This window comes from Ostrinia nubilalis, chromosome 8 (genome assembly GCF_963855985.1).
Source record: "Ostrinia nubilalis chromosome 8, ilOstNubi1.1, whole genome shotgun sequence".
Lineage (NCBI taxonomy): Eukaryota > Metazoa > Arthropoda > Insecta > Lepidoptera > Crambidae > Ostrinia > Ostrinia nubilalis.
Window position 1 is genome coordinate 11,859,087 of NC_087095.1, and position 14,279 is coordinate 11,873,365.

The 14,279-nt window shown below is 39.1% G+C and overlaps 1 protein-coding gene across 5 annotated transcripts in view; it reads right to left on the reverse strand.

Annotated features, from left to right (window-relative positions):
* The window catches only part of LOC135073937 (intermembrane lipid transfer protein Vps13), a 40,954-nt gene that overhangs the window by 23,841 nt on the left and 2,834 nt on the right, over positions 1 to 14,279 (reverse strand). For all 5 annotated transcript variants that reach the window (XM_063968195.1, XM_063968194.1, XM_063968191.1 and 2 more), the window contains exons 5-25: positions 13,500 to 13,674; positions 12,947 to 13,140; positions 12,049 to 12,118; positions 11,053 to 11,203; positions 10,421 to 10,683; positions 9,872 to 10,009; positions 9,690 to 9,792; positions 9,376 to 9,608; positions 9,067 to 9,222; positions 8,591 to 8,830; positions 8,019 to 8,231; positions 7,397 to 7,666; positions 6,900 to 7,066; positions 6,334 to 6,476; positions 5,782 to 5,951; positions 4,705 to 4,851; positions 3,828 to 4,050; positions 3,313 to 3,459; positions 2,044 to 2,243; positions 1,267 to 1,404; positions 500 to 652 (exon numbers count right to left, since the gene is read on the reverse strand). In XM_063968195.1, the coding sequence (XP_063824265.1) occupies positions 500 to 652; positions 1,267 to 1,404; positions 2,044 to 2,243; positions 3,313 to 3,459; positions 3,828 to 4,050; positions 4,705 to 4,851; positions 5,782 to 5,951; positions 6,334 to 6,476; positions 6,900 to 7,066; positions 7,397 to 7,666; positions 8,019 to 8,231; positions 8,591 to 8,830; positions 9,067 to 9,222; positions 9,376 to 9,608; positions 9,690 to 9,792; positions 9,872 to 10,009; positions 10,421 to 10,683; positions 11,053 to 11,203; positions 12,049 to 12,118; positions 12,947 to 13,140; positions 13,500 to 13,674 (3,694 nt within the window). The remainder of the gene's footprint in view (positions 1 to 499; positions 653 to 1,266; positions 1,405 to 2,043; positions 2,244 to 3,312; positions 3,460 to 3,827; positions 4,051 to 4,704; positions 4,852 to 5,781; positions 5,952 to 6,333; positions 6,477 to 6,899; positions 7,067 to 7,396; positions 7,667 to 8,018; positions 8,232 to 8,590; positions 8,831 to 9,066; positions 9,223 to 9,375; positions 9,609 to 9,689; positions 9,793 to 9,871; positions 10,010 to 10,420; positions 10,684 to 11,052; positions 11,204 to 12,048; positions 12,119 to 12,946; positions 13,141 to 13,499; positions 13,675 to 14,279) is intronic.

Below are 14,279 nucleotides of genomic sequence, written 5' to 3' on the forward strand. Positions count from 1 at the left end.
AGTGAGTGCAGAACACAATTTATAGTAAAATAATAAACAAAACAAAGACAAAATATTACTGCAATAGGATAATGAGGGCTATCGTTTTTATACTTAACAGTTGGCACCCCTGGCGATTGACAGGACCTTACTCTACAGTGGCGCCATCTTGATGAGTGCAAATGCGATAGTCCTCCTACCACTTTAGCGCTCACAAGTTGGCGCCACTGTCTTCGCTACTAAAGCCTGGTCCGTGAGCACGTAGAATTTTGTCCAATGACCCCAAGCTACCCATCCTTATCGCTCGCGCGTAATTATATTGCTGTCGCGACTGTGCGACGGGCGCCTGCAGTGAGTGTGCGAGCGCGACAGCAACATAATTACGCGCGAGCGATAAGGATGGGTAGCTTGGGGTCATTGGACAAAATTCTACGTGCTCACGGACCAGGCTTTAGCAAGTGACAGGACCTTACTCTACAGTGGCGCTAACTGGTGAGCGCTAAAACGATATGTAAATTACCTCCATCCCGCTCCTAGTGATGGTTATCTCGAGCGGTTCGCTGCTGGATATAGTGATGGTCTTGTTGGCTTGGCGTAACGCGACAGCCTGGATATTGGCCGCCTCGTCCGTAGTGTCAATCGATACCACGTTCTCTTGGGTGCGCATCACTACCTGTTAAAGTAACTTGGGATTTAAAAGCCAACATCGTGGTTGTAAAAAATATGGTAAAAAACTTTTCTATCCTGCAAATGTTACATAAACCCATGAAGTAGAAGTACGCAGGTACATAAATGTACTAGTATATCAAGCTTTTTTCAAGGTTTTATCAACGTAGTGGTCTAATGAGAAATATAAAATGTACGTTAATTAATGTACGTACGGGTCACGCCCATACGCTACGTCGCAATGTGCACAAACCTTAACTCATAAATTATCACTGCTTTTAGATAACACAAGTCACATCGTCGTAACATTCGTCAGAATCGTTAGGCGGTTATGACACTGCGCCGCGCTCCGCCGCGGAGCGCGGGGCGACAGATTTAATAATTGTATGCAAGTACCTCAGTTTGTATAGAAAACACGCGCGGCACTTCACTCTGACAACGCGTCCGCGCGCGTAATTTTTTATATGAAAATCAATCACGGCGCAGTGTGATAACCGCCTTAGAGTCTGCAGCATAAATCAGAAGTTTTTCTAAACATACTTTTTCACTTGAAAAATCGACTCCAAAAGTCCCAAAACCATTCATGTATTTCTGCGGTGACATATAAGCTACTAAACGTACCTCCATCTTCAGTTCCCAAGGCACGTGCTTGTACTGGTAGTCTTTCAACACCTCCACTGGCTCAATCAGCGGCTCCCACACCGCGCGCCCTATGTTGTAGTACGAAACTTGCATCGCCCACGTGGATTCCATGTAGAACTGGACACAACAAGATAAACATTCTCGTTTACATACTAATGGAAGCATGTTTTACCGGACAAATCCCACCTGTATAGACAGGATTTAGTTTGGTTTCCAATGAAAAACAACCAGTAAAGGTTGACTAGTCCCGGGGGATAGCTAAGTGTCTTGGAACTTTCCACGAATTTAATCAGAAGAATCCGAGGTCATATTTTAGGTGAAGCTACTCGTATTTGGCTAGATCAAAAGCCATTAAGAAGGCCACAAGACCGGCTGACATTTTGAGACTTATTATTGAACCCTAAAAATTTCTAAAAGTTCTGCTAGGTCAAGGCTGCTCAACCCCTTCAGTTACTCTCAGGCCCGCGGAGAGAGTAAGTTCTGAGAGTAACTGAAATAGGAAATGTAAGTGGCCCGTCGTTAACAACTGAATCCACCGTTTGGCCCGACTCTTCAAAAGGTTGAGCAGCCTTGTGCCAAGTAGTGACGGTTATAGACCGCAAGAGGTGAAGATGATCCTCAGCAATAGACAGGACACATATAAAAGGAAGCCTATCGAAACCCAGTGAGAACTGTTACTACGTAGCTTCAGTCGTTTTCTGCTATTTTCAACCTATGGTTTCTTCACCGATATATCACATCTAAGGTTCCACTTACATCAGAGCTCCAATCCTTGAGTTGTCCAGTGAGCGACGCCTGCATGACTAGGACAGGAATGGTCTCGGTACCGATGTCCATTTCTAACGACACCACGATGGACGGACTGGACAGAAGGCATATCTCGCCGGTTGGCACTGCCGGCTCTTCAGAGTTGTCTGTTGATGCTGCTTCGAGGTTGATCGCTTCTTCAGCCTCGTCTTGTAAAAAAAGGCAAATGTTTAATTAATTGCACAGTTCATTGACATAATTAAACAAAACACGACTAATTCAATCGAGGTCTGAAATCAAGTTAGTTTTTAATTTGCGGTTTAAGTCGATTTTAAGTAGCTTTTAAATCAATAAATAGTTCGCAAACTGGTGAATTCATAATCCTCTTTGCCATACAAAATCTTTGGGACGTCGGGTTTTGACAGTTCATAAAAAGTACATCTAAACCATTTACTACTCGTCTTGACGTTTCGACGAAGCCCTCGAGAACATTTGCAAGAATAAAAGGCCCTAATCCACCACTCGCTAGGTTGCACGATATTGTTTTATGCATATCAAGTGAAAATCGACACTATTGTCACGGTAATACTATCTATCTATAAAGTATTCCGGCCATATTTTTTAAATAAATGTCAACAGCCGCGCGGAACGTCACCGTATGACAACATGCGATAGGGCTGCCCACCTGCAGACCCTATTTTCATTACATCTGCCTACTTAGAATTTTTATCAAATTTTGTAAATGTATTTTGTGATTGTAATTTTTTATTTTATTTTAACAAACAATACTTTGTGAATGAAATAGGATAAAAAGGAATGTTGTTTTGTGATTAGTAGGTTTAATTAAAAAAATATATTTGTGTTAAGATTTAGTAACAAATTTTATAAATTTGCGACCGTAAATTAGCGTGTATGCGCCTCGACTGAGGCGTACAAAATGCTTGATTATAAACCCATTTAGTGTCGGCTTATAAACCCATTTACCTAACACCCTGTATAAATAGGTACTTGTAATTATTTTTATTAAAAAAGAGCGCTTACTGTTTAAAAAACAACACATTGTCCGTTTATTACTATGTCACATATGCGACACCCCCGACTTTTGCATGTCGAGCGCATACCGAGATTTAAATTTCGAAGGAAAGCTTGCGTTTCGTTCGTTTATATGAAGTTACAATACTGTATGATAGTATTACCGTGCTTTTGTATTCAAATTAACGTCGATCAAATTCTCGAGTACTGTATTGGGGCTTTAATAATGACAACATTGATACTCACCAGTCTTGAGGAACCAATACGAGTTGGCTCTGAAGGGCTGCATGTTCCACAGGTCCTTGTAGTATATCGCCTTCTGTTCCTGTTCAGTTTCATTCTCGTCGCTGCTTGTTATCGTTGCTAGCACGCGGTTGAGGAGCGCTATTATGTCTGGATTGTGAAAATAAATTGTGTTTTAGTCTTTTAGAACGCAAGCAAGTGGAAAAATGGCTAGTGATAAACTAAGCACCAACTTGACAGTCTAGTAGCCAAATAGTATCGGTATTAGATCGTTCATTAGTAGCCAATAGCCATCAATCACAAACTTGCATTTGCAGTTGGGGAATATGGGATTCAGTAACTTCCAACCGCAAAGTTGATTTTGTTTTTGCGTCCTAGCTATACTGTCATCAGACGACTTATGTTTATGTAGCCTTCGGGAGAGCCGAGGGTTCGAACCACCATCTGTAACTCGTCGGCTACCATGCACTCCTCTATGGTATGCAACTTGAAGCTTATCTAATAGCTAGTCTACTCACCAGGCGACACAGTAAGCTTGATGTCAGACACGGATATATCCGCGTGCATGCCGCTACCAGGCGGCTGTGATAGCGCCAGCGAGAGGTTAGCTGGCGCGAGGAGATAGCGAGGTGCATTGCCCTCGGGAGCGCCGAGTGTTCGCACTACCATCTGTAGCCCGGATATACCGCCGTCGGCTACCATGCGTTCTTCTGTGGTACGCAACTTGAAGCGGGCTTCCATCTGTGTGGGAATAATATGATATTTTATAGGGGGCCAATTAAAATGGATCTGATATGAAATAAGACGGTTTATTAAAGTTGTTTAAATTTTTTAGCATTGACGCCGGTACCATACGAAATCATGATAACGAAACTATAACAATACAAATCTCTGCTCAGATGCCCTCAATGTGCGAGGTGGTTTTCCGCGAAGATCGGCTACGTAAGCCATCTTCGGGCACACCAGCACCGCCAAGACAGCTAGGAGTCGGGAGTGGTCGCCATGGCCGAAATCGGTCGGATGGATCATCATCATCATCACAAATGCATGTGGTGTTTACCTACTTATAGTTGTACACTTAGTCCTAATAATTGTATTTGATAAACTAAAATTTATTAGTGTAACAATGTATTGGTGAACCAAATAAATAAATAAATAAATCTCTGCGTTCATTCTACCATGTTGCTAATGATCTGAGCATGAAGTCATTTGTATGTACGATTAATTTCGCTGCTGAAATTGCAACCGGTTAATTATTTAACAATTAACAGAACTGACTTATTAGCTCAGGTTTCTGCCTGGAGGCACTTTCTCAACTGATCTAAATACATTCGATTCAATCTCATTGGAATTTATCACTTACAATTCTCACAGCAGAAAATGATAAAAACTTACATTCAATACAAGAGCGTCGCACTTCTTCTGCTCCAGCGACTCAACAAGAATGATGTCCGGCTGTTCTATCTTGACGTTGACTGTCATCATCGACGTCTTCTGCGGCTGTTCCAATGACGGCGCCGATACCACCGACAATTTCTTTTTCTGTTTACAGAGATAAATATATGTATGAAGTCTCTCTCCATGGGTAATGTTTATATCTATGACCACAGAATAATAATAAGTACTACGTACAGAAGTTTTACTTCGCGAAGGTATTTAAAAAAATGTATGCTCAATGTCATTAACAATATGGTGTAATTTAGCCTGTCTCAAGAGTCAAGCACCATTTTGTTGACAAACGTCAGTGATCGGCACTGCGCCGAAGCTATAGGGCTGACTTCGGTAAAATGAAGTGACGTGAGGTGTCAAACTGCGAAAAATGACGGAGGAAATACATGATTTAGCATGAAATATCATGAATAATATTAACTACTTATTTACCTCTCAGTGTCTTGAGGCAACTTAAAAATACATTCTGTGTTTTTATTATTATTAGGCAGTTAAATACTGCACAGTATTTAGTACACCATTTTCTTTATTTTCTTCCATCATACACAAGAATACGCGTGCGTGAGTCAATGTTCGCTCGTATGTGAGGCCTTGTCGAATAGTATCCTGTAGGTGGGCCATCGTGCGTGTTTTGTTTTCGATGTAAACTCGCGGAGATGAACAGGCCTGCTATGACTACTAAACTAAAATTTACCAAAAAAGTTTCAGGTACTGAAAGGTTTTTATAATAGCGAATAGAATAGTTTTGAGAACCATAGCTATTTAGCTGCTCCATTTTATGGTATGGAAAAGTATGTAGACGAAAAATATCACAAGAAAAGTGTACACTCATAAGAGACTTTATCAGTAAAAGTGAAATACCTCCTATCTTAAAAACAACTAAAAAAATCTTATAAAACAACTTTTATCTGCTTCACGCGACACTTAAATTACATTTTGACATATTTAGTGCTATTTATACTCGCACACACGAATATAATGCTGAGCGCCAAAAGAAAATTATTCCCGCGCAACTTTACTTACAGACATGCCTTCGCCAGACTTGTCAGTGACCGACTTGACCACCTTCAGGTCTTCCTTAGGCTTCCCAGCGGCGGGCGCGTCGGCCGCCAATCCGACTGTCAGGAACTCCATAATTTTGTTGAGGAAGTCCATCGCGAGGATCAGGTTGAAACTGAAGATTCTCATGTCGACTGTAAATTGAATGATTTCTTATCAAAGCCGGTTATAAGTGGCACGTTTTAAACAGATCTTTTTTGAGAGTCAAATGTTTAATTGAAAACAGAAAACTCAAACCTAAACCGTTTTTATAACAGTCATAACACAACGCATCATCATCATCATTGCAGGAGCACGCCCTCTCTAATTTAACAAGAGGCAAATAGAAGATTTGGTCTACACTCGCCACCCTGGCTAGACGGATTAGGGAGGGTTGATGTTTGCATATTTATTACGACACGAAAGAGTGGGGGTGGTCCTATTCTATTCTGCCGGAACCATGCGTATAATTGTTAAATTTAATAATCGGGAAGTTAGGTAGTCTGTAGTTGAAGATGTAATTTTTGAATCACTCACTAAAAGTATCCGAGTTCTTCATGGTGTAGGTGATGTCGATCATGCTGCGTATCTTGTCGTGCGCTTCCATAATGGCGCCCCGAGTTTCGTCCATCGCGTATTCGGATCTTGATTCAGTCCTCTCCCTTCGTCTCTCGAGATACCTAATAAATGAAAGTATTTTCTTTGTCAGAGCACTGCTCTATTAGTACCTAGTACAAATATTAGCGTAAAGCAAATTAAGTTTGAATATCGTGGGCATAAAACGCATAATTCATTGACGTAGATGACATCAATATCTACGACGAAGTACCGAAGTTAGTTTTTTTACAAACAGAGGTTGCTCGAAGCGAAGCGACATGCGTATCTACCCTATTAACTACTTCGATTGACTTCGACCAGCTTAGAGTTTTTAATTCTTAAAAAAGAATAATATTAGAAATTTGTATTGCACAAATTACTAATAGTCCCGTTAGGACCTCGTACTAAGCTAAATATGCTTGTGTCACGAGTGGGCTCATCACAATAGTCGAACGGCGGCGGGATTCAAACCCGCGTTCCCCGGATCAGCTGAGGTATTACATTACCTTGTAATCTTAGCGCCTCTTCCCGGCCTAGTGTCGTCGAGCGTGCAGTCAACCAGCAACACAGATGTGTGCATGGAGTTGTCGGAGAACATCCTTCCTTTGACCGACAGGAGCGCGAGGCAGAACCTCGCCAGTTCTATGTCCTTCGAGAACATGGCGTCTTCGGACTATGGGTTAGAATTAAAATATGTTAAAACTTATGTGAACGTGTAATAACAAAAGGCAACATGTTTGAAAACGACCGTTCTAAAACGAAGATACAGTATGCATATATTCAAACTTGAGATTGGTCAAACTAAATATTCAAATTAAACTTATACTCGAGTTTGAATTCAGTTTTACGCGTTTGTTTTAAAAAGCACAGGTCCTGATGCAGGCAACATCTAAGATCAGTTCCAAATCGATTAATTCTGTATAATCTAACAAAAAGGGAATAGACTTTGCTGTAAAGAAATAATATTACAGTTATATCAGTATTGAATTGAAATCGTACTCACGCTAATGGTATTCATCAAGTCAATAACGAAGCTATCCATTGTGAACGAGAACTTGATAGTAGTCCTTGGTTTCTTCGCATCTTTGGACGTCACCACGGCAACCGTGGACTTCGTCTGCACTTTGCTAGTCTGGCTCTTAACCGTGGCCTTAGAGACCACTTTGGACACATCCTGTTTGGGTTTGGACTCCTCTGATTTCGTTTGGCCCTCTTGGAGATTCTGGTTCAGTATCTTCATTATACTCTTGTAGTCGCTGTGGCCTACGGTTATCTAGAAATATCGAAAATAATAAATCAAAATTAATTAGGTAGAAAAATACCATAGAAATCTAGGTAATGATCCTCCTGCAACTTAGATTAAAACCAATATGTGTCATCTGAGCAATATTGTACCCAATAGGAAATAAAGAACCTGTTTGTCCTATAACAATGTAGAACTGTAGTTTTTCCTATCATACCGTAAATCAAAACATCATTCAGTTAATCATTTAATATGGAGATGACAATTTGTTTCAGAATTTGAAATTGGTCCTGAGAAAAAGTAGTGGTATTTGATTTGAGTCGTAGCATCAACCTTTCTTGTTTGATTAGCTATAAAAAAAGTCCTATAGGAGTCTACTTACAGCGATAGTCTTCATACGCCCCGAGATGTCAAGATCAGGCAATGTCTCGTACCACGCGGAGAGACTCCTCTTGACAAACAGCTTGAAACTGGTCGGCCGAAGGAGTTTCCTCTCCTGCTGAATCGCTAATTCTTCGTTGAGTTGCACGCAGGATAATTTCATGTCTTCCAACTCGAGGGTCAGCTCGTCTACTGTCACTTTGTTGCTGACATCCTGTGGGAAAGCAGACAGTCAAAATGTGTCAAAAAACAAACTGAAACTGACGTTTCAAAATAAAAATAAATTATTCAACAGATACAAGTTTTGTTTAATACGGTCTTGTCGTCTGTATGCTTAGGATTTCGATGAAATGACATGACTGAAACAGACAGAGCGGAGAGTATCGAATGGAATATTCTGAATGAGTTTTGCAGAACACTAATATGAAAAACTAGCGCGGTTGGGATTAACTAACCAATTCTTATAGGCTCAAGTAATTAAATTTTCTAAATAATATTTTCTAAAATTTCTATAGACACATTTTCACTTAAAAACATTAATTTTCTCTCTTATTCCTACTAATGCATACTTACAGCAACAGGCAGGTCGACGAACTTGTTATTCAGGCTCATTCTACCCAAATCCACTAGCATAGCGTTGAGGCTATGCGAGTTCTCTGGGACGATAATAATGGGCGCTGCCAACCGGACTTTCAATGCCAGTTTGGTGGAGTTCTGATAAGCGTTTTGGACGTTAGCGCGAGCCGCGTCGGCCGCCTGAGACGACGCGTCGATGATCGCTTGTTGCGCCGTTTGGAAGTTGTTTAGAAATTCCTGGAAGAAATAACAGCTTTTGTAGAATTTTACAAAATAACATGTCACCATAACATATTCACATACATGCGAAAACAAGACAAAACACTGACATCAGCCAATACAGACGTTAAGACGATGTTTTCGCACAAGATTATCGTCACACACGACAACTATGCAACAATTAGTAGCGTAGATAAAATTGTGGTAGAATACTTGCATATAATAATCGAATATAAAAATAAAATAGTACATACCAGCATAGAACTGACGAACCAGTTGAGGAATATGATGCGTAAACAATTGATCTGTGCGTCTATCGATATGTTCACATCACTCACAGATGGGTACTGGTCCAAGTTGTACATTACTATTTGAACGTTCATCACGTCTCCGCTGATTACTTTTAGTATCTGAAAAAAAAAGCTGAAGCTTTTTATCTGACAGCAGAAAAGATGGTAATGTCAATTATACCCAATATTTTTGTGTACGTGTAGACGTGAATGAAACTGACAGATTTTATTTGGAGCGTTTAGTGAGACCATTTGTATAACTTTGACTCTTACCTCCCTATGAATAGTGTCTGGATTCAAATCCTCGACTTTGATGGACCCAATAGCGCAGTCTACTTGGGTATATGAAGTCTTCATGACCAAGCCTGTGGTGGCCCTCGTCACTTGGATCACGGACAGCGGCCGCTTGTTGTTTGCGAATCCGATCTCTATGGCTCCGATCTTAATGTTCACTTTCAGTTGGATGCTTTCCACTTGCTTGCGGCGTGAAGGTTTGGTGACGCTTACTGTGAAAAAAATTCAAAGTTAAATATATGGATTTGTAAATAGTAGTTCTTATATCTTTACAGATAAGGTCGATATCTTACCTTTAGATTTCGCAGCTATGAACTCTTCATCCTCCATAATAGTTTCTAGAGGTCCTGCATTTGCTGTTCTGTCGACCGTACTTTGAATTGCTTGCAACCTTGTCTAAAATAATGAAAAATAAATTAAACCTGCCAATCCAGCACATAAAGACTATTCTTGCATCACAGGCGACGGGTTTTACCTGATACTCGTTGACAATCACTAAAATCTCTTGCAACCCTTGCAAATGAAGGAGTACTTTCAAGTTAGTGAAGTCCATATCAATCAGCTGTTCCACTGATCCGTAGATACTTCTGAATTCTGGACATTTCTTGTCCACCTGAAAACATTTTGAGGATAAAAATGTATTTGTGCAAAAATTTACAGAACGATGACGATAACTTGAAAGACTTGAAACAACCGAATTGAGAACCTCCTCTTTTTGTTGAAGTCGGTTAAAAAAATTAAGATAATTTTGTACAACCACGAAATAATAATTCCGTCAGTTGACGCCCAAAAAACAATAACGTCATTACGTTATAATATGTAATTACTATCGTTCGTTCGTTCGTTCGTTCGGAGTGTAGGACATCTGCCTCTGATAAATAAGAGAGGATCGATTGTGCTCCTGCTGTGGAGTCTAAACGACCTGACGTTATCTACGATTACAGCAGTTCAATTTGGCGCTTTTTTCCTCTAGGTTTATAAAGCTGAAGATTTTAATAACGATGATGGATTAAACATTACTTACGTTACTATAAGTGACAGCGAAGAGATACTGGTTGTTAGGAGTTTCCTTATCCTCAGTCAAGACGTCTGGCGTTTCGATCATATTGATGACTTTATACCCAGCTCTGTGGTGCTGCATATTGACAGCCCCCAGACGAACGGTGGCGTCCAGGTTGAACGTCTTTTGTACGACCGTCAGCTTTAATTGGTTGAGCGAGAATACGAGGAATTTGTCGTATCCGTTTGTCGCGTGAAGCGTCTTTCGGTTGACGCTGAGAACTAGTTCTGTGGAGGATTTTTATTGAATTAATAAATTGTTTCAATGATCACTTTAAAATACCTATCTTTGTATGATGTAGGGCACACCAAGATCTTATTGTGCGTCTAGCTAAACTATTAGTTCCACCAAACATTTTTGTAAGAAAAATCCTTTATAAAATGGAAACTAAATTGGGTACTTGACACCAATAATTCCAAGATAAAATTGCTTTAAAAACATTTTTATAGCCCTGAAAGCAGTTAGTTTTTGATATTCTGTAAAGTACAATTTTTAGTGGCTTTGTTTAGAAGTCAATTGACTACTCCTTATACCCATTTCCACAAAGTTTCCGTCTGCAAAATTAAAAAAAAGCACTCCTGTAACATAACACACACCTTTCATAATAAACACAGCGTCAACTTCAGTCAACTGCAGCGATTGTTCCTCGGGGTCCCTTTGGTTGGAGCGCGCGATATCGCGCTTTTGTTTCTCCGCCGGGTCCAAATACCTCAACAACGATAGACTAGATCCCTTTGATTCACTTGGCTGAAAATATTATAGTAATTTAAATCATCTGGCTTGTTATTTGAGATACAAAACGATAATTCTAGAAATAATAATAATACAAATAAACTTTATTGCTAAAATTATTACTTAATCTAACTTGAATTTAACAACTGGAACTAAAATCTACGCCACAAAAAGATAGTACTCATAATAGACATGTTGACACCACCAATCAATTGACGTACTTTTTAAATCTGTCAAAACGAAACTCTCCCATAGATTTTGTATGGTACTACAAGCAAGTGACGTCACTATTTTGTCAACTCAATTAAACTACTTTTTTCAATTACAATGCGAACAAAAATCGTAATTTACAGGTAATTTAAAATTAATTAAGTTTTTAAGAACAGAATGAAGCGTCTTTTTAAAAAAGTTGTGGTTTCGAATTATTGGGGTATGGTGTCAAACTGTCTATTAAACGAAAACTTTACAATATAACATTTTCTCTTCTTTCGAAATTACTTCGTTTACGCATAATTGTAAATGACACGACAGACGATGAAATAATTTACACAATTCGATGAATGATAATTTTATGAACCATAATTAACTACAAAAAATCAAATTTTGGTTAATTTGTATTTTATAATACGTACTATAAGCGCTACATGTGTTAAATTAAACACAACTAATTAATCTATCTATATTCTGGATTTACCCCAGTTATATCCTCTGTTACTTCGGGTACCGAAACATACTGGGCTTCGATCACTTTGCCACTTATAGTATACGCAAACTTGACGCAAAATATCTTTGAATAAAAATTAAATAAATGAAAAACAACAGAACAAAAAAGTTAAATATGAAAATTGTTGCTAATTTACCTTTAGTGCAACGGCTTCCTCAGAGTTTGGAAGGGGCATGCTTACTATTATTTCGCATAGTGTTAACAACCTGTAAAAAACATATAGATAAATACATTCTTTATTATTTAAAGTGACGCGCTCAAAAGAATTAATCAGCCATAGAGCAGCAAGCAGCAAACCTGCCTTGCCACTAGACGTACTAGATTTTCTAAATTATTATTAATTTAATAATTCCACTACCCTATTTACATGTAAGCCGAATTCGCATAAAATGTACTTGGTTGACCCACGTAGCGAGAGCTGTCGGATCGTATACAGGGTGGAAACGATAAGTGATCTCATTCGATTATTTCTAAACTATACAAGATATCGAAAATCTAGTTACTGATCCTGAAAGTGCTTTATGAGGTCTATCCAATGGTACCAATAATAGGTTACAGAATTAACTGGATCTATCCGAAAATTAAATGTTTTCAGCCTCCATACTAAATGTATGCCAGCCAAACAATATCGGAAGTATAATTTTTTTTATTAAATAATAAACACTTAGAATTATGTCGTAAATAGCATTCTTATTTAAAATGATTCTCGGAAAACATTTGTTTTAGGCTTTATTTGTTTTAATATTATCAAGACTTGAGTGCCATGACTGTGGCGGTACTAAATGTATGGAAGCTGGAAACATTGAATTTTCGGATGGATCCAGTTTATTCTGTAACCTATTATTGGTACCGTTTGAAAGAGCTTGTGAAGCACTTTCAGAATCAGTAATCAGTTTTTCGATATCTTGTATAGTTTAGAAATAATCGAGTGAGATCACTTAACGTTTCCACCCTGTAGAGTCAAATATCAAGTCCACATAATGCCATATTAATGTGTCAAAGGACTTATGGCAGCTAGATTATAACTAACTCACCTGTCCTCCGAAGCACTGATAGCGATCTTCTGCAATTCACCCCTCACTTTAATCTTGGGTAGACGGGGGTCGTCTGTGATGAGGCACTTGTGGATTTGTATCACTAAGTTGGTTGGTTGCAGCAAGTGGAGAGGCGTGGCTTCGTTTGACACTATGGCCGACTGCCAGTCTTCTTTCGAGGTTGCTATTACAATCTATAAGTAAACGTACAGTTAGACAACACAAAAAATACATCTGCTTTGATCTTATACGGCGCGTTATACCCATTACAAATACAAAAATACCATTTTTTAAAATTAAGTAAACAATGTTTGCCAGTTTCTCTCGCTCGCTGTTTTTTGTGGTAGCTTAGTAGTTTGCGGGAGAAAAATATCATAAAAACAACTAAAGACACTGAATCATAAACACTCGTGTTTTCACAGTTATCCGCATCTAAAAAAAATGGGGGCGCCGGAAACCCATCACACGCTGCTCACACTATTTTTCGATACAGACGCATGCGGTCGCCCGCACGAGTTTTAGCAAAGACCATAGACAACCTGTTTTTCCTTACCTGCATTTCCGTGAGCTCCAGCGCCATCTTGTCATAACTATGGTGCGTGATGGCCTTCAGGATGTCCTCATCAGCCAGTCCTTCCTTGTAAAGCTTCCTCACGTCCAACTCCTGAGCTCGCGGCTCCGACTTCACGCTTATAGCACCGAGCTTCACCACTACGCACGCCTCGTCACTGCATAAAGAACAATCATAAAAGGTTCGGGGTAAATACTATAGCCGTCTAATAATAAAGTATCGAGACCAACATTCATATCGAATATTGAAAAAATTGTAACAAGTGTAGAGCTTACTTCTGCGTCTATTTTGCCATAAAATATTAATTTATGGTACAATTTAATGTCAATACGTTGGTTTTATTGTCGGTGGTCCTTCGAGCCGGATTTTTAAAACTTAGTTGAGAAATTTTATTTACGAATCTGATCTATGTAGTAGAGTTCAAGTTTGTAATGAATAAGAGCTCGCGGCTCCGATTTCACGCTTATAGCACCGAGCTTCACCACTACACACGCCTCGTCACTGCATAAAGAACAATCATAAAAGGTTTAAATACTATAGCCGTCTAATGATAAAGTATCGAAACCAACATTCATATCGAATATTGCCTAAGCTTCTGCGTCCTATTTTGCCATAAAATATTAATTTATAGTACAATTTAATGCCAATAAACGGCGCGAAATGTAATTTATTTCGCACAGCGCTTGTGTGATTTCATTCTGTAAAAATTTTGTTTTAATTTTTAATTATACGTTGGTTTTTGTCGATGGTCCTTCGAGCCGG